Raw genomic sequence first — 20,525 nt, 5'->3', positions numbered from 1 at the left:
TTTTAATGCCTTTAAATACTTAAATGAATGTTTTCTTAATAAAAAGGTTTAAAGTAAATGAAAGGATTTTTTTTTACATTTAGCGCCTAGAAATGACTGAAAATACACAAACTAGTGCTTTTTTTGCTGTTGGTATACTACCTTTTCGAAAATTGAGTTGGTAACACTGAACATTATCGGCCGATAGTTCACGGGATTATCGGTGTTGGCTCCGATATCCGATATCGGACCGGACAATGTGAAAGACAGGTACCTAAATCATACATTTTACTTAGCCTCCGATATCGGATATCGGCTATCGGCGCCCGATATCCGATATCGGACCGGACAATGTGAAAACGCTCTCACGTGTACGGCGGTGAATGAATGCCTATAGTTCACCGCGCGGTCGCGGCTTCAAGCGGTCGGTCTCAACTGCTTGAAGCGGTCCGTGTATCGCCGCCCTAACCCCGTCTGTGATTTTTTTGAAAATATATTTTTTTTGTCGGCAATACGTATTTTGATTATTGACACCAAGATTGACACACGTAGATCTGACAGAAAATTTCTGAGCAGAAAATCCAAAATCCAAATAGTTTTATTCTGTCTGTGACTCTGAAGTTTACGTTGGTACTTGGTGTAAATTCTATTGATCGGTATCTTTATGTTATACCCTATATTTTTTAATTTTGTATATCCGAAAAGTTCAAAGAATGGAGGAATTACGCACAAAACATAAAGCTATGCAAAATGCTGCACATCACATTGCTTTGGACTGTATACATCCACAGGTAAAAAATTAGTATGTATAGAATTTTATTGTAAATACGGTTCAAAAAAAATCTTTCTCGTCTATATATATTATTGAATTATATATCTTTTGCAAAGCAACTTCATAACTAGAAATATTCAATTATGTGTGTGGCAATTAAAATATAATATAGTTAGGAAACACTTGTCTCATACTTACAAAGCTTTTTCTAAATAACTCGACAAGAAAATCATCCTATGGGAAAGATTTCAAGTCAACTACATACAGTGGTGGACGTTTAATTAGAAACACGTAACAGGATGAAGTAGTCATCAAATTTATTTACTTTTGTGTATTAACGTATTAGAGATTAAGCATTATTTCATATGTAATAGAACACCCGTTTATCTAGTTTTATAAGAAATTGCTTAATTTTAATCAAACGTTAGCTTAAATTAATAAAATTAAACAACTTTAAGTGAAGTCTGATTTCCGAGTATTTTCAGTCTGGACAACAAATTAGAAACAGCATGGTTCGAGTGTTCCAAAGTCAAAACCTGTTGAAATGCATGCCGCCAATATTTTTATCTTCTACAAATATTTGCACCGTTTTTTAAACATTCCATCTAAAAGTTTCTGAAAATTAATTTGCTTTGCAGTATAAATGGGTAAAAGTAAGATTTGTGACCCATCAACAAGAAAAATAATTTTAAGTTTACATTTTGACAAAAACTGGAGTTACAGGAAAATTGCAAATCATTTAGAGTGTTCGATAAAAAGATATTCAATGCTACAGTTTATTTAAAAGAGCATGGTACTTCTGATTAAGTGCCTAAAAAAGCTCGACCATGAAAAACCACTGCATGCGAGCATAGGCAAATAATTCTTTTTGCAAAAATGGATCCATTTAAAGGTTCCAATTGTATTCGAAAATATGTTTTTGCAAACGTGTTAAAATCTCATACAATCTAAGCCACGACGTTGTAAAGCCGTTGTTGTCTATAAAGATTATAACAGTCTAAAAACAACCCCATACGTGCCCATACTATAATATTTCCTCCGCCATGCTGAACTGTTTATTTATTATCTAAGGCATGGTTAACTGAACGACGCGCGTATCCTTTGCCATCAGAATTGATTAAATTAATTTTAGTTTCATCCCAAAATAAAACTTTTTCACTGGCGGACTGTACACTAGCAATATTTCTTAGTAAATGAAAATCGTTGTTCCCTGTACTGCCTAGTAAGAAGCTGTACTTTCCTGGCGTCTCTCCCAAAAAATTTTGCCTCGACTTACTGCCTGCGAACCGATCTCATCGACACATTGCGAGGTTCGTCTTCGGAAAAAACTAATTTTATTATAGAATTTGAACTTTTAAATGGATCCATCTTTGCCAAAAGAATCATTTGCCTATCCTCGCGTGCAGTAGTTTTTCATGGTCGAGCTTTTCTAGGCACTTGATCGGAAGTACCATGCTCTTTTAAATAAACTATAGCATTGAATATCTTTTTATCGAACACTCTAAATGATTTGCAATTTTCCTGTAACTCCAGTTTTTGTCAAAATGTAAACTTAAAATTATTTTTCTTGTTGATGGGTCACAAATCTTACTTTTACCCATTTATACTGCAAAGCAAATTAATTTTCAGAAACTTGTAGATGGAATGTTTAAAAAACGGTGCAAATATTTGTAGAAGAAAAAAATATTGGCAGCATTTCAACAGGTTCTGACTTTGGAACACTCGAACCATGCTGTTTCTAATTTGTTGTCCAGACTGAAAATACTCGGAAATCAGACTTCACTTATAGTTGTTTAATTTTATTAATTTAAGCTAACGTTTGATTAAAATTAAGCAATTTCTTATAAAACTAGATAAACGGGTGTTCTATTACATATGAAATAATACTTAATCTCTAATACGTTAATACATAAATGTTAAATGAATTTGATGACTACTTCATCGTGTTAGGAGTTTCTAATTAAACGTCTACCACTGTATATAGCAGTTGTCTAGAGAAAATTCAAAATAATTATAACATCTCATTCAGATTGCTTGGTGACTGAACATAAAGAACACTTATAAGATAATTTTACATAATAATAATAAAATTTCTCAGGCATGTGCATTCTAAAGCATTTGCTCTTATATGTCAATGTAATAGTTTTCTACAAGATGTTCTATAAAGAAATTTATGGCAAAAAATCATTTAATTGTTTTGTTTCAGCAATGTTATTCTATTTCTACTTAATATTGCCTGCCTCACTATGCTCATTGCTAATAATTTATATTGTACAGATATTGTAATAATTGTTCTGAGTGAACTAGAGCCTAGAGGCTAGTAGCACCCACCATTGCACAGCTTCTGTAATATTGTGTTCAATATGTATAAACATGTGTCTGTATTTAACCGCATGCCAATTAATCAAATCAATCCTAAGCAATTAATAAAAAAAATTAAAACTGATACATTTTTGTTTTGTCTTGTTATAACAAGTTGGAATATAGATTTATTTCAAATGTTATGTTTTTTTTTTTGCTTACATGTACCTGTATAATTATTGTATCTAGTATTATGTATGTATATGTCGCAGTTGGATTGAATAATCCGCTGTATTACATTACAGCTAGCTTTTTTCAAAAACAGGGCTGTTTTGTAATGTGGTGGTTCAACAGTTAGCCGTATTGAATATAATATGTCGCATGTAAATTGTATAATCTCGCCGTTTTGTATCTTAGTGTTCTTTTTTCATGAAATCAGGCCAATTTAATTCAAATTAAAAAGTCTGCTTATGGGAAGCTGATGGGAACTGTAACTGTTAATTATGTGTCATTTTTTTAATTGGTTAATTTATCAGCAATATCTTTTACTGTATTATGTAAGAATCTAATGTTATTCTTTACCATATTAATATAATTACTATTATATATTTATATAATGTGTGACACGTATAGCACTTGTTTACAGTGTGGTTTGTTCATCTATGTCTGTACATTTGGATATCACAGTCAGCACATGGATCTCCATACCATGTACACCCATATCCTTCTCCTGTCCGTCTACAACACGCGTTTCAAGCGCAACCTAGCCCTAAGATGTTTCATCCGAAAGGGCTTAAAGCACACCTTGTAAGTTGGCTTCACCTTTATAAACAGTATAATATATAAATGTTATTGTACTTCGGTTTCTACTTAAGTTTATATATTTATAGGATCCCAGAGCGTATGGGACACCTAACGAAAGCCCTATTTTGGGCAGAGCACTATGCCTTACACCAAGAGGCAGTCCGCTGCCAGGTCGAGTTTCCCACTTGAATGAAAAATTTCAGGACTCTCTAACACTAAACTCAGATACTGACGCTTTAGTGGCCAAAATAAGTGCCATGTTTCCAACAGTCAGTGAAACCCACATCAAGATTTTGTTAAAAAAGTAAGTACATATTGATAAATATTTCAGTTCAGAGTTAGTTTTAATAATAAAATAATATAAATATATCATGTTACGCATATCCTCAGGTACTACAACCGTGAAGCAGTAGTGATAAGTGCGTTACAAGTGGAGAAGCATCCAATAACAACGCCGGGACCGCTCACAGCTTCACCGTCAGCTGCTCGACTCCACAAAGGTGCGGTTGGGGTGTACTCCGCGTTACAACTTGCCAAAGGAGTGTCTGGATCGCTTCATGGCTCATGTCATACACCGTTCACATTGACACCACAAGGTATAAATAACAATGATTTTACTGTACCTACATACGTCTTGTAAATATTATGGATCACTAGCTGCTCCGCGCGGTTTCACCCCCATGGCTCCACTCCAGTTGGTTGTACCGTGATGATATATAGCCTATAATAGCCTTCCTCGATAAATGAGCTATCTAACACCGGAATTATTTTTCAAATCGGACCAGTAGTTCCCGAGATTAGCGCGTTCAAACAAACAAACTCTTCAGCTTTATAATTCTCTTTCTCTGAGGCTTTTTTATATGCAGATGATCTTAAATTTGCCAAAAAAATCGATAAACCAAGTGATACCTGCCTTCTACAAGAAGATCTTAATCGGCTTGTTCAATGGTGTGCACTCAATGATATGCAGTTGAACCCCAAAAAATGTTACCATATGAAATTTTCTAGAAAGAACTCTTCAGTGCATTCAAAGTATTACATTGGAAACCAGGTAGTGCAGGAGGTAGACACAATCAGGGACCTCGGTGTCCTGTTTGATAAATCCCTGACCTTTCTACCTCATATTGAGAATGTAACAAAAAAAGCTTCCCAAATGCTAGGGTTCATATTACGAAATACAAAAATTTTTAGTTTGGTCCGAACTAAAATTATTTTATACAACTGCTTGGTACGAAGCGCCTTAGAATACTGTAGTTCCGTTTGGAGACCCCACTATGCTACTCACATGCTAAGACTAGAAAGGGTACAAAAAAGATTCCTATGGCACTTAGCTTTTTCTGAAGGGAAGCTGAGACAACTACCCACATATAAAACACGCTTAAACCATTTTAAAATACGTGCTTTGCATATACGTTACAAAATTATTGATGCATCGTTTCTATACAAACTTCTAAGAAATAAAATTGACTGCCCTAGTTTATTGAGCCAAATCAGATTTCGCGTGCCATATAGATATCCCCGTAACTGTATCACACCTTTTTACCCTCCAATACGACGAACTGTTCTTGGTTCTAATTCACCACTTCTTAAAATGTATAAAATTCTGAATGAGTGTAGTAATTTAATAGATATAAACTATGATAGCCTCAGTATATTCGTGAAGAAAATCTCAGAACACTATATTAATTTAATTTAGGATCGCTTAGCTTATACAAACTTAAAATGTTTAGTCAATTTAGATTTATAAGTTAAATATTTACATATTTTTTTTTTCTCATAGATCTCAACGTAAAAAAAAAATAATTTAGATGTAAGATACTATCACAGTTTTATTTTTTTTATTTTATTTTTTTTCCAATTAATCGTTGTATTGTCATAACATGTAACCGTTTTCGCATGTGGTGTTAGCCTATAAGTAGTTATTACATTTATGTAAGTTATTTTGTAATCTTTTTTTCTGTATGTTTGCATTGATGTAAATAACTGTTGGCTGACCTTAAATAAATAAATAAATAATAAAATAAATAATATTAGTATAGATTAGACATTTCTTACGATACTGTAAATTTGAAAATACATACAAAAACTTATTCACGGCACTAATATGGAACGCCATCCACATTAGAAGTTAATTTTTCATAAATACACTATACTATATATAATATATATAATATATATATATATATATATATAATATACAAATATACATTGTAAAATTAAATAAGAATTGCTATTAATGAAATCATTGTTTATTGAAGGTTCCCCACTATTACTGCGTCCAGCGTCCGGGGCGTCTAGTTATTACGGGACCAATAAATCTGTGGACGGCCAACATGCCAGGCATCAGTCACCCAAAATGAAACTAAAGCAAGTATCTAATTACCTTCCCATTGTTAATTTATTGTTACCTATTTAAAATATGTATGCATTAGAAATATTGTTTACTAAATGTGTGAGTCATTTTAGATATCTCAAGAGTGTATTTCCAAAGGCAGAAGAAACACTGATTTTAGATGTGCTAGCAAATAAAGATAATAATGTGCAAATGGCAAGCGAAGAGCTTATCACTATGGGATTTAACAAGAAGGAGACAATAATAGGTCCAAAGAAAAAAGAGAAAGAAACCCCTCAACCAGTGAAGAAAACTGTTCCAGTTATCAAGACCATAGAGGAGAAAAATGAGTGTAATATATTTAATTTTTATGACAACACCATTTGTATTTTTATTTGTTTGTTTTAATGACCTGTTCCTTATTTCAGTGAAACTTAAATTACAAAAGAAATACAACAACATTGCAGAAAGAGTGGTCGCAATTGCTCTGGAGAGTGTAGATTATAATGAAGATAGAGCAGAACAAATATTAAATGCTGTAGTTCAAGAGGATCAGGCGCCCAAAGTCAAACCAGTTCCCTTAAAAGATTCTAGACGACCAGAGACAAAATACACCAAAGGGTAATTCATATAAATATTTTAATGTAAATATTTTAAACCCTATTTCGTTAAACTATACGTAATAGTACCTCCTCGTAATACTTTATTTCATACCTGTAACACTACTTACATTTATCTATATAATATTTAATTAATAGAATGTTAATTGACTCTACAATAATTACAATTTACAAATGCTTCTTAGCTTCTCATACGCACAGCTGTACATTCATCGCTTTAAATAAAATTTTATTCAAATAATACCTCAAATAAATACAACATTTTATATAAATAAAAAATCTGACGGCTTGGCGGGACATGCAAAATTATTAAAAAAAAGAAATACATATTGAACGTAAATGAGGTTTCTTTTCTGCATATTATATTATCAAATTTTAATTGAATTTTATTGTAACTACGCTAACTATAATCAATCTATAGCTGATTTTTATTTTTATTCTTCAAACAGAATTAGATACTCGCTTTGGTCTATATATAAATTTATTCAATGTTCTTATACTACTGTAGAGTAAGTGATAATAATTTAGAAGTCAGAATTTTTATTTATTTTAACTTTTAAATTGGTACTATTGCGAAATGTGATCTACTAACATGATCATTCAACGTTTATGATACATGCCACATTTTTATATAATTTTTTTTTTCTGAGGGTATAATTAATCAATCAATTTCTATACTCGATGTCCGTGGACATTAGGATACGATAACAACACTTATAGTTATAACTAATAAGTGACTAAGGCTCGGTTCCACCATGTTACTTTAGCAATAGCAAACATGTTGAAGTAACGCTTAGGGAAAATATGAGTTTTGACAATTTAATAGATGACCTCTTAATTTTAACACTAACCATAACCAAAAACCATTCGCGTTACATCGCCTCATCGGTAGCTATTCTTAATGTTAAATAACTGTAAGAAGCGTCAAATATAAAATAAGATGTGTAAAAAATGAGTTGGTGCAACACATTCCTCAGTCACTGTTAAAGTCAAATTTAACATTAACCTTAACTATAACTAAAACACGGTGCAACCGAGCTTAAGTTGATTCGGTGGTAATGTTATCATAAGCGTGGTAACCCATCGCCCCCTCTCATACATTCCGTACGGGCAGTGTGTGCGAGCACGCGGCCGAGCCGGCGCCGCGCTCGCCGCCCGCGCCGCCCGTAGCGCGCCGCATCAAGACTTGGGCCGAGCATCTGAAGTATGTTCGCTTGCATGCTATGCTAAACCCTGCTGTTTTGCAGTGTCTGTTACACGTAGAGTATTTTTTGTTGTAAAAAGCCGTGTATCATGGTATTGAACGTGTGACAGAATGTCAATATTATTAGTAATGCATTTCTAGATTTCTTCCATATTCTCATCTATCAATAAATACTGAACTAACTAATGAATCACGATAAATACTTTGCGTGTAACAGGCGCCACGCTATTCGACGGATCCTAGCAGCGTTGCGAAGCGATTGCTGCGCGAAGTAACTCGGTCTATGTGCACTGCCATTCCATTCGGCCGAGACGCATTCTCCGTGATGTTTCGAGCAACAATTTCCTCGCGTGGCTGTTCACTCTATGTGATCCTGCCTATTTGTTAGACTTGTACAGTGTACACACTACGACATCATGTAATGTCGCCTGTCGGATATAAATCCATACATATCCGATATTCATCACACGTATACGACGAGTTATACTGCCTGACATTAAATATTTTTTTACCAATTATTCATTTGTCGTGTGTTTACGCGAGATACCTGCTGTTTTCATAGGTATCTCTCCATCAATCGATGTCTATCTATTACATTCGTAATATATTCAATGTAACGTAACAAAACTTACAATTATTTATTGTGTATTGTGTTTTGAAATGTCCGCTTCTTTATTAGTTTTATTTTTATTTACATTCGCTCCATGTTAATATATTTAAGTAACCTTGGCTACTCCTATGTTCCTGTGTTGGATTGCTATTTGGTAGGAGACAATAGAAGTGACAAATCATTTTTAATATATTTGAATGTTTAGTTACTATTTACTAACTTCATCTAGAATTTCCTGCAACCTCTTTTGGTACTAAATAAGTCTAATTGAACCACAAAATTGAACAAAGAGTGCGAATTTGAGCTTACACTTTAGAGTAGACACGTATTCGACAGTCGACACAATGTAACTGACGTTGTGTGATGTGTCTAAACGTAGTTTCATAACACATAGACATAAATTGATCATTTTCTGTTTCAGATAAAAGGGTAAAAATAATCATATGGTTGTTTGAAGTGAAAATTTATATTTTAAAATTCATAGCTATCATTTTCATAGTCATTTTATTATTTTAGCCTTAGTAAACGTTAATTTTGCGTAACATAATATGTAATTCTTAAAACTAAATATAAATTAGCGTGTGTGTAAGACTAGCTTCTAATGGCATGGTTGTCTGTGTTCTTATTAAATGTTGTTTGTATAGTTGTGACATAGTATAATAATTGATTGCATTAAAACCTTGAAATTAATCTCCTTTTATGCATATTTAATTTTACAGGCCAATCCTTAAGTCAAGTACGAAAATTGAACCGAAATATAAATCTGAATATTCGGTACCAAACAATGGACCTAATCCGACCCTTCGTCAAGGTCCAAAGGACAATCTTTTACTGTAAGTATCGTAGGTATACTTAATATCGTTATATTGAAACAAGTTTGAACCTATAGTAACAAATATGGTACCTTGTACAAATTTTAGAAAGTTCTAATTCTGTTACTGCAATAACACAACTATTCAACAAAATTAAGCGTTTTAAAAAATCTCTAGGGAGGATTACATGACCTGGAATGGACCGAACCCGCAACTGCGTGTCGGCCAAACAGTTAAAGCTGAAGGGCCGGACTCGCGTAAAAAGCTCATATCAGCAGCTCGGGGACCTTCCAGCGCCGCTAAAGGACCCATGGGACTAGCTAAAGGCTCCATATACAAACAAACCAAGAAATCTGCCAAAATGTAAGTAATATTAAAAAAAATGAATGAATGCTACTCACGCATGTGACAGACACCTAAAATAGTCTCGACAATTATTATTTTCAGCTAATATTAACTCTGAGCAGTAATTTTGTTTAGTTTCATCGAAATCGCAAATGTATTTTAGATTTTGTCACCAGGTGTCATGGTTTAAAGTCCAACCTAACATATTTATAATTTAGTTAGTAGTTTTGCTAAAAGGTTAAATATCTAACAAGTACATAATATAAAGATATTATGTATCATTGACTTTATAGGTAAGTGCCGTCGTCTGTAACTGTAACTTACGTAACCTATTCGTAAGTTTTTAAAATCAATAGTTTACTAGTTTTTATATGGGTCAATTAAGTTTATTGTTAAGTTTTGTTTATTCCCCCTAATAATACATATATTTAGGTTACCAATGTCTTTTTCCCGTCTCGTTATTCTGTCCTTGGGATATACTATTATACTAGCTTCCGCCCGCGATTCCGCGCGGATGTCGGTCTTCGCGTGGATGGTTTATTTCTCCGTTTTGAACGGGGAAGACATTTCTCACTGAATTAATATTAGACGATCACTCTCGCTCGCCTCACTGGACACGTTCGCTGGCATCAAAATTCATAAATTACATGCATCGCGCGGCTTTTTTTTTTTTTTTTGTAAGGTGTTTCTCAATGTTAGCCAGAAGGGCTTCTACATTTTAACGCGGACGCGGGGGTGAACTGAAGGTTCACCCTGGTAGCGACATGCACAAGGGCGTCCCCCCTTGACGGGGACCACGAACCTCGGCTTGAGCTGTCGCTTGAGTGGAGGAGGCCAGAAGGGCCCTAATCGGACGGGGCATCGCGCGGCGCGGAACGACGTCCTTATATTCGTTGTGTGCGCGATGACAGCGCCCCTAGTGGCCGCAACTATTCAGGACTTGTCATCTGTCAAATCATTTCAACTGATGTCAACTAGATGATAAGATATTTTTGTGATATTGATTTTCGACTAGATTTTCAACGAAATTGAAAAAAATAGTGTAAAAAGTGAGTGTGTATATTATACCTAGCGATTTTCTTCCTGGTGAAAAATATTTTTTTCTCTTCACAGCAGCTATCCATTTTTGTCTTTGCTGTAATGTCCACTTTGATGTTGGAAATGAATTAAACTTGCAGGAACTGTTTTTCCCATTGTTTTTACAATTTACGACACAGCATTTACTATGACCCATATCGCTAATTTTTATGTTTTTACTTAAAATTATAAAGGAAGTTATGAAAATAAAGCAATTTGACACATGACAGCCCAGAATTAATTCACATTTCTGCCACGTCGTGCGCTACGGTCGATTTGCCGTTCCCTACCACCCACTTCGCACATAGCCAATAGGAGTCGGAGAGGCGTGGCGTCGTGCGGTCCGCGTGTGCCGCAAACAGTTCTAGCCAAATCCGACTTTCGGCGCTACAGGTGACGGCGCTGAATCCACTGCGGGTAACGCAACGTGTGTTTGCGGTTCTACAGAACAACGTCTATGGATGAAACTGAAAGATTAAGATTTTTTTTTCTACGTATTTTTCCAGGATGAAATGTATTCTATTTTATGCCCAGGATAATAAGGTATAATTATACCAAGTTTCCTCGAAATCGAACCGTTAGTTTCGTCACGTGATGCCTGAATATACAGACAGACAGACAGACAAATATAATAAAAAAATTGGTTGCCTGTAAAGTCGATATACGGGCGAAAGTTTTACGTGACGACTTTTTATGTCTGTCTCTCTCGCTCTTAGGCGGGCTAACCATGCCCGAGTGGAAGGGACGCGTGCCTCTCACTCGCTCTCATTGTGAGCGCATAACGTGAGCGGAGCGTAACGCAGTTTCTTGAAGTGTCACCCGGCAAACCAATTTATATAACGACGTGTGGTACTCGGGTACTGCCGCGATAAAGCTATTGCATGCTATGCCTTCAAGCCACATCTCCGCCCGTCGGAGTGGGGAGCGTGACATTTTTTCGTCACGGAATTTCTCGATTCGGTCCCCGCGCTCAAGGCCCGCGATAGAAGCTATGCAATAGCTTAAAAAAAATTTATCACATATTTGGGTTTGGTATCGATCCAGTAACACCGCCCCTGCTATTTATTTTTTCAATATCTTCAATGTACAGAATTGATCCCTCTACAGATTTTTTATATGTAACAATAATATAATAGATGAGCGCTTGAATTGTTAAATACTAACTCTTAATTTATTTCATTTTCAGTGTGGTGTAAATCAAATCGCTTCGGGTTAACGTCCAACGTCTTTATACAGGCTGTGGCGTAATGAGTGGATAACCTGGTAACTGGAGATAGAAGACGTTGGGGCATTACCTTTTGGATCACGGCCCACGGGTGACCATTATTTTTTACATCTCGTATAAACTTAGAAACGAAAATAAGGAAAACGTAAAACTTTATTTCTCTTTTTGCTAAAAAATATATACGCATGCGCCCCTCCTAGTTTTGGTTTATTATTCGATAGTGCATCCATCCAGGTACCTATGCTATGCCAAAATAGTTTGAAAAAATATCCTTCATTTGCAGTCATACCATCAGACAATAAAACAAAAGTAGTAAGGGCGTTTGTGCACTACAAGGAATTTTACGGTCCGGCATTCCGATTTTTTACGGTCCGGTGTGGCATGAAAAAACCGATGAATTGGCTTTTACACCATTGTGCACTACAAGGAATTTTACTGTCCGGCATTCCGATTTATTACGGTTCGTCTTTACTCGGATCGGAGTGCGGTACAGTTGGGTTGGCTCTCTTTGAAACTACACGCCACGCACCAATGATATTATATATAGAAACAAGAGGTAGATACGTCACCAACGCACCAAAACTGATTCCGTGAATTGGTCCTATTTGGGACCAATGCAATCAGTCAAAAAACAGTCAGATTTTGACCGGTTCCAGCGAGCGCACGTGCCGATAGGTACATTAAAGTTCTCGAAAATGCCTTCCTGTGTGTTCAGAGAGTGCACGTATTCGTGCAAAAAAATAAAGAAAGATAAAGGAATATCATATCACAGGAAAATATATTAAATTATTACAGTATAAGAGTAAAAATAACAATTTACAATTCTTTATGAATGACACTTGCTTGACACTTGTATTGAAATAATGAAAGGGATAAAATATTGCTTCAATCACTAGTGTGACAAAGCTAGCGTACACTGTGTTCAAAGATTATCATGCAGATACGATTATTGAAAATAGAACGGTTATTTTATTAATTTCGATTTGGGTAAATACTTGATTATTTTTTATTTATTTTAAATCCACACAGTGCATGTAATTAACAAATATATCTATTTATTATATACAATGAAATCGTGATGGCAAAAATGTTTGTTTGGGAAAATGATATTGAATATACGTATACATTAAAGAAAAGATTATCGCTACTGACGAAAAATTACTATTTGCTTTTCTGTAAATAGCTATTGAACATACATTTTATTTGTGTTTTAGATAAAAAAAGGCTTATACTTCATCCTTTCTTTTATTTCATCCTTTTTTTTTCATCTAGGCACCACTATTATTATATCCTACTAGTTGGAGTGATGACCTTGTACGGGTTCCGAGAACTGCCTTGAAACGAATAGCGTAAGATCGGTCCTTATGGAGTTCTATAAGGAGGACTATGCTCAGCAGTGGGTGTTTATCGGGTGAAATGATGATGACCGAAAACGAACACCACAGCTAGAAATAAATACTTAATACAGTTATATCTCCAAAAAAGTTTTTTTCATTTTAAAACAACTTCATAATAATAAATAAATAGTAAATGAAATTTTATATATATACACGTTATATACTCACAATATACCCAAAAAAATGTTCCACATGCAGCGGCAAGCACACACAAATACAAGTTGCATTTTACATAATTTATTACATTGACAGACTGTATAAGAGAGATAGATGGCTATAATAAAATGATATAAACAAAAAATACAAAGATAGTTTGTCACTTCCGCGTAGGTGTAAGTGAACGTCATAAGAATTCACCAATTAAATAAAAATAAATAAATAGTTGCCATGGCAATTGGCATAGACTAACGACACAGAAGTTTCAATGTTATAGATGGTACGTTTCCTGCACACGTAAACAAATGTGACAATTTTATTTCATATTTAATTATTATGATGAAGTTGTATTAAAATGATAAAAACTTTTTTGGGTATATAAATGTATTAAGTATTTATTACTAGCAGTGGTGTTCGTTTTCGGATGTGGTTTTCGGTCAGGGAGTTGATGTGATAATCATCATCTTCATTTCACCCGATAGACACCCACTGCTGAGCATAGTCCTCCTTATAGAACTCCATAAGGACCGATCTTACGCTATACATCTCAATGCAGTTCCCGGAACGCGTACAAGGTCATCACTCCACCTTGTAGGATATATAATAATAGTGGTGCTTAGATAAAAAAGGATGAAATAAAAGAAAGTACGAAGAGATCAGCAGACTTTTTTTATCGAAAGCACAAATAAAATTTATGTTCAATAGCTATTTACAGAAAAGCAAATAGCATTTTCGCCTCCCCCGCCCCGCAGCATAAACACGTTTTTCATTGCTGTCATCTCGGACCGGATAAAAACCATCCGGAATAGGGAAAAGTAAAATGTCGGACAGTAAAATTACGTATAGGTGCACAAGCTAGTATTTAGATTAATGGCAGGCCATACCGGACCGTAAAAAATCGTCGGACAGTAAAATTCCTTGTAGTGCACAAGCGCCCTAAGGGCTAGCTGGCTAAACTGCTAGCTGGCTAAAATACTAGCTTGTGCACCTATACGCAATTTTACTGTCCGACATTTTACTTTTCCCTATTCCGGATGGTTTTTTGTGTCTACGAGTCGCTGTAGGTATAAATTATAATTGTTTTCGAATGCCCACTTGCTTGGATTTTACTGCATATACCAATTGAAAGCAAGCTCTTGTTTTACTTTCTTTTAGTTGGCAATGAGATTTGAGAAGTCGGTATTGTTATTTATATACATTGACCAAGCATTGACCTATAATTATTATCTAAGTAAAAGTTGGTAAGTTAAAGTTCAAGTGGAAATAGCTTTAGCTCCTCGTCACCGATTAAAATAAATAAATGAAACACACATTTTAAATGTTTTACGGAACTTTCCTTTTTTTTATAACGAAGTAATATAATATTTCACCTTCTATATTTTTTACTCGTTTCTTTTAAAATGCAAAAACAATCATTTATGATAGCATTATACCGCCAAACTTTCTTGGACATACCGCACTGATCCGAGTAAAGACGGACAGGTGCACAAGCAATTCATCGGTTTTTTCATGCCACACCGGACCGTAAAAAATCGGAATGCCGGACGGTAAAATTCCTTGTAGTGCACAAGCGCCCTAAAGGTGTAATTTTCGAAAATATCGAGTATTTCGAAAATCGAGGGACTTTTCAAAACACAAAAATCATTTTTATATACCGCCACAGCGTCATCTATCTATAGTTGCCATGTTATCCATTCATTACACCACACCCTCCTTTTTTGCTATAGTCAAATATCGAGATTCCTTTTAAAACATGTTATAATTTTTGGCATTTATTTCGATGTATGGCCAAAAGCTTTATTCAAATCTAAAATAATCTAGTCATATCGGAAAGTGTCTGTATGTTGACGTTTGACTAATGCATTCCCCTCTCCAATATTGTTAAAAATGTAGTGTAAATTTTTGAAGTAAGCATCTCAGAGGTAGTCGATGTATTTTTATATATCTTTATTTTTCTCAAGTGTTTTATCGCACTAAATAATATACCTAAGACTTAAAGTGCTTGTAGCTTGTCTCTGTACAATGTACATATTGATACTATACTGTCAATATAAAAACTTTGATCTCTTATTTATATTCTTTTATTATCATGTGCCAAATTCTGGAAAGAAGTTACATGTTGCCTAAATTATTGTTCGAGTATGAGTAATAGAAATACTTCCAACATACATTTTTATTAATAGATTTTAATTGTGTTGAGGACTAAATTTAGTTTCATTAAAATATGTAATAGCTATGTTCGTTCAAGATTTTGCTACAATGTCTTCAACGATATTCATGACGTCTTCAAGTGTATAAACTAGTCATAAAGCTCAGGATATTTGCTCAATTAAATATTTGATATTAAATTATGTTTTAAGAATATTTTTTATTTTCTCGCACACGTTGAAACTACGTTAAATTATAGATAATAAGTATTGCTAGTAGATTTAAAATATGTAATAAAACGAAATTAAGTAGGTATTCTGCATATCAATTCTATTAAAAAAGCGTATTAAACTGTAACTTGTAACTGTGTAACTTTGATGTAGGAAATTTTCATTTGGTTCAACGTAATCCCCTTAGGGCACCTCTGCACTATGCGGCTAGCCGGGTTGCGGATAGCCGCGAACCCTAACAGGAAAGTGCTGTTAAGGCGTAATGATATATGCGGTTGGATAGACTTATTTGATATTTCCAATTCCAATATGAAACTATTTTATATTTTATCCGCGTATTTTCTGGATTTTAGTATTCCAGATTGCTGGCCTATTTTGAATCTCAATTATAAATTTTACTGAACAGCAATCCATAGTTATCAGCATAATACGCGAACTTCGACTACGTTTGTCTTTAAAACCGCACATTTCGGTTTGGGTTACCCGCCACGCGGCTAGCCGCAAGCGCAACCGCATCCAGACGATTGACTGCATTGCTACTAACCGCATAGTGAAAAGGTGCCCTTAGAAGTACTTAACATAATACAGCTATCTTATAACTAAAGCTTTTACTGAATAAGGCTAAGCGCGCACCACGATTTTAATTTTTGCGACACGATTTCAAAATCGCGCTGTAGAAAATCGCAGAGAGTACGGTGCGCGCACAGCGATAATTTAATAGTGATACTTACTCACTTTCATCATGGATTTCGTACAAGTTGCTTGTCTTTATTTACTACTTAGGAGGATAAGAAGAAAAAGAAAAGAAAATTCGTCTATATTGGACTCATTCTTTTACAGCAGATATAATTGTCAAAGGTTTCTTTTATCCATACTATAATATTATAAATGCGAAAGTAACTCTGTCTTTCTGTAAATTTGGTATAGAGATATTTTGATACCTGAGAAAAGACATAGGATCGGTTTTATCCTGGAAATCCCACGGGAACGGAAAGGATGTATCCCAAAAAATTCTTTGGCTATTATAGAGTGAAAATTCCGCCAAAAGGCCGCCCTTTGTGCTTTTTTATTTTTTTTTATTATTGTAACCTTTATGTATATTTTGTTTCTTGTACAATAAAGTGTGAAATAAATAAATAAATTCAAACCTTTGACTGATTACTGAGTTTATGTTTACTAAACAGTACCTACCTATACCACTACGATGTTTACTGTTGGACAGACGAAACACAAGTGAAGTGCCGGCCGGGCCCGAGTGTGCGATTTTATTATCGCAGTGCGCGCGGTACCATACAATTTCATATTCTGCATTTCATTTTGGCGACAATCGCGTCGCGAGCAGTCGCAGCAAAATGTGACAAATCACAATTTTAAAATCGCTGCGATTATTTAAACGCATGTGCGCGCATTGTCATAGTAACTCATACGTTGTATTTCTGCGATAAAATAATCACGCTGCATAAAGTCGTGGTGCGCGCTTAGCCTAAAACAAATTTTTTGGGAATATTACAATAAGGATTAACTTCATATCTCATACAATTAGGATATGAACATTTTCTAGTAAGTATTTAAAAATTAAAATGGATAACTTCCATTTACATTTTAATTAGTAATAAGTTTTTTTAATGTAAATGCCATCCAAAAATGTTATCTCACATTTAATTATTGTTTTTAAATATAGTTTATTTATTTTTTATACATATGTCTTTGTTCTTATTAGGTTTAAGTCAAAGAAATCTAAATAACAAGACACTAGAAGTCGTAAGTGCGCGTGACCTTGTCGCCACTCTGGTGACTTCCGAGCCACCAGTGCGTTCGTCGCTGTTCAGTTGCTCTCGATACGTGCGTGTGTAAACATGGTGTGATTAGCTGGGTCCACACCGGACGATCCAGCGATCCCGCGATCCGCGATCCAGATCGCGGAGCATGGATCGTGGATCGTGTTAGGCCGATCCACTTTAAAAACTTGCGTTCCCAAATATGCGCTCCAAGCGATCCAAATTCGATCCATGATTCAGCCAGTCTAACTCTTGTACAATATGGAATCACACGTACAACGGCGGCGTCTTACCGTTGCAGCAGTAACTTTGATAATACTTAAATGTTTGCCCAAAAAATCAAGAAAAAGAAATCGACGGTTTTGGTTGAAACAATTTTACAAAAATCGATCAGCATCTGGGCCTCAGCTGTACGCAGAGTTAGTTTCAGATGAAGTTGAACACAATTTTGCAAGAATGAATGCTAATCAATTTGAGATATTCGACTTTCTGAGATTCGACATCGCGGTGGATCGTCCGGTGTGGACCCAGCTATTCAGCATTTCCCATTGCGGCAATTCTTCCACAAGTTGTAATTATACTAATAAAGGCATAACATTTCATCGTTAAGTATTATTTTTTTTTTTGTTAGAAATAATGCCGTTTTTTTTTTAAATTATAGAATATTTACAAGTATTACGAGTGTCACCATAGAAATCTTAATAACAATGAATGTAACAGTCGACCGTTCTTAATTCTTATTATCACGTTTAATACAAATTTCAACCTTATTTGTTTGTGTTTAGTTTCAAAGTTATATCTATTAAAAATTAACGCCCTCTGTTGTAGAAAAGCCGATTTTTTTCGTATTGGAGCAAAAAGAAACAAAACCTCTCATGTACCTAGGGATGTTATCGTAAAACAAACCGTAAAATCGTGCGTATATATTATATAACATATTAAAAAGCTGAATTTAATATTTAAGTTAGTTTTCACTAAAATCAAGCTGTCCAATAAAAGGCATAGTTTACTTGTGTGCACTGTTTAGCTATCGGTTTAAATGTGTTGATTTTGGCGACAGTGGTTCTCATAATTAGACATTATAGCAGTTCTATGTAGTGTCTTGTTATTTAGATTTCTATGGTATGTATAAGTATTTAATCATGATTAAATATGTAAGTGCAATATATCGTAATGATATTCCAGTGTATTTTTCTTATTCGTTTTATCGAGACGTAATATTAACGTAAGGTACCTATTGTATTTCAAGGAACAGTTCTGCTACTGTGCCAAATTATAAAGGTGTTATGTTCATTAATTGTTCTAGTCTGTTTTATTATTCTAATGTTACTTTGACAAACACAAATGAATACGAATAAAGTTTATCAATAAGGACCTAATATTACTGTATTAATAATGATCTCATGTACCTAGTCTAATCTACTCTAGTTTGCGATCTAGTCAAATAGATTATTTTCAGATTTGTAGTCTTACTTAACATTCCATATTTTGGTGACTATTAAAGTTGTTGGGATTACTTTTTGTTTTATTTTATCTACTATACAGGGTTACTTGTAAAACACCGGCAACCTCGCAGGAGAAGATAGCTAACATCATAAGCAACAACATTTGTTCAACGACTTTTGATAATTTGTTAGATTTTATTTTCATACAAAAATAAATAGGTATTCATATAATTTTCCGTTTGAATATTATAAACTCTACGCCTCCCAAAAATTACGTAAACAAGAAGCGAACGAGAGGGGGAAGGGGGCGTCGCGTCGTCCATCCGATAATGAATAGAACATTAACTTACAAATGTTAGGAGAGTACAATAAAAGTTTAAAAAATCATTTAAAAATAATTTATTGCGTTATGCCAAAAGTCGTAGAACAAATGTTGTTACTTATGATGTTAGCTATCTTGTCCTACGAGGTTGCTGGTGTTTTACAAGTAACCCTGTATGTGACACCCACAAGAATCGCTTTAAGGCCCAGATTCACAAGCGAGACTATATAGCAAAAGAGTCTTCACAAAGTAAACTTTGTATGACCGAAGTTTACTTTCAACATATTTAATTTCAGAGACAATTGCTTGACTTTCCTTAGAAAAGTACCTACGGCACCAAAGTAAAGTAGGGTAGACTGGGTACGGTTGAAACAATTTCACTTAAAACGACCATAACTTTGCTGTTTATAACCCGATCGATGAAAAATATACGTTAAATAAAAGAGCATGTATCTGTCTAATAATAGGCGCTATGATTTTAGTTCCATGTGTATTATTTTTTAAAATAGATCAAATTAAAAAAATAAATCCGATTTGTTTCAATCGTCCCCATACCAGGGGCGGTTGAAACAGTGATTGGGGTCAGTTGAAAAATATGCGAATAATACAAAATATAGCATTAAAATATGTTTTATTGATTGTTTATTTTAAATCTAACAATAATTAAGTAACTCTTTTACAATAAGGTCTGCTCTTTAAATATGGTTACATAGAAACAAGACATAAGTAACTACTCCTCATCTTCTGATGATATCTCTTCTTGTATTTTATTTATTTTTTGCTTCTTCGGTGTTACTTTTACATTTTCCCCCTTCAAATTTCTTTCTTTTTCCTCTATCCGATCGCTTCTTCACTTGCTTAGCTCTAGTTCGTTTCAATATTAATTCTTGCTTTTTTCTTATCTCTTCCTTATGTTGTGTGTCAGTGTAAATAGTAGATTTCCTAAGTTTTCGCCCTCTATTATTGTA

The 20,525-nt window shown here is 34.5% G+C and overlaps 1 protein-coding gene across 2 annotated transcripts; it reads left to right on the top strand.

Moving 5' to 3' along the window:
• Positions 1 to 551: 551 nt before the first annotated feature.
• Positions 552 to 17,170, top strand: LOC123705156. 2 transcript variants are annotated; one of them, XM_045653816.1, is made up of 10 exons: positions 552 to 770; positions 3,740 to 3,859; positions 3,943 to 4,160; positions 4,247 to 4,452; positions 6,115 to 6,223; positions 6,323 to 6,540; positions 6,617 to 6,809; positions 9,342 to 9,455; positions 9,612 to 9,797; positions 12,043 to 17,170. In XM_045653816.1, the coding sequence occupies exons 1-10, from the start codon at positions 693 to 695 to the stop codon at positions 12,050 to 12,052; spliced, it is 1,452 nt and encodes a 483-aa protein (XP_045509772.1). In that variant the 5' UTR covers positions 552 to 692; the 3' UTR covers positions 12,053 to 17,170. The 2 variants fall into 2 exon arrangements, with proteins under 2 accessions (XP_045509772.1, XP_045509773.1); XM_045653817.1 differs by having other exon boundaries at positions 3,699 to 3,859.
• Positions 17,171 to 20,525: the final 3,355 nt, after the last annotated feature.

Source organism: Colias croceus, chromosome Z (assembly GCF_905220415.1).
Source record: "Colias croceus chromosome Z, ilColCroc2.1".
Lineage (NCBI taxonomy): Eukaryota > Metazoa > Arthropoda > Insecta > Lepidoptera > Pieridae > Colias > Colias croceus.
The sequence above is the reverse complement of the archived record's forward strand: the minus strand, read 5'-3'. Positions and strand labels throughout refer to the sequence as shown.

Excerpts from the sequence above, each read along its gene's own strand:
- LOC123705156 (XM_045653816.1), top strand. The coding sequence starts at position 693 with ATGGAGGAATTACGCACAAAACATAAAGCTATGCAAAATGCTGCACAT. Across the intron at positions 4,453-6,114 it reads GTTCACATTGACACCACAAG|GTTCCCCACTATTACTGCGT; the intron begins GTATAAATAACA and ends TGTTTATTGAAG. Across the intron at positions 6,810-9,341 it reads GAGACAAAATACACCAAAGG|GCCAATCCTTAAGTCAAGTA; the intron begins GTAATTCATATA and ends TTAATTTTACAG.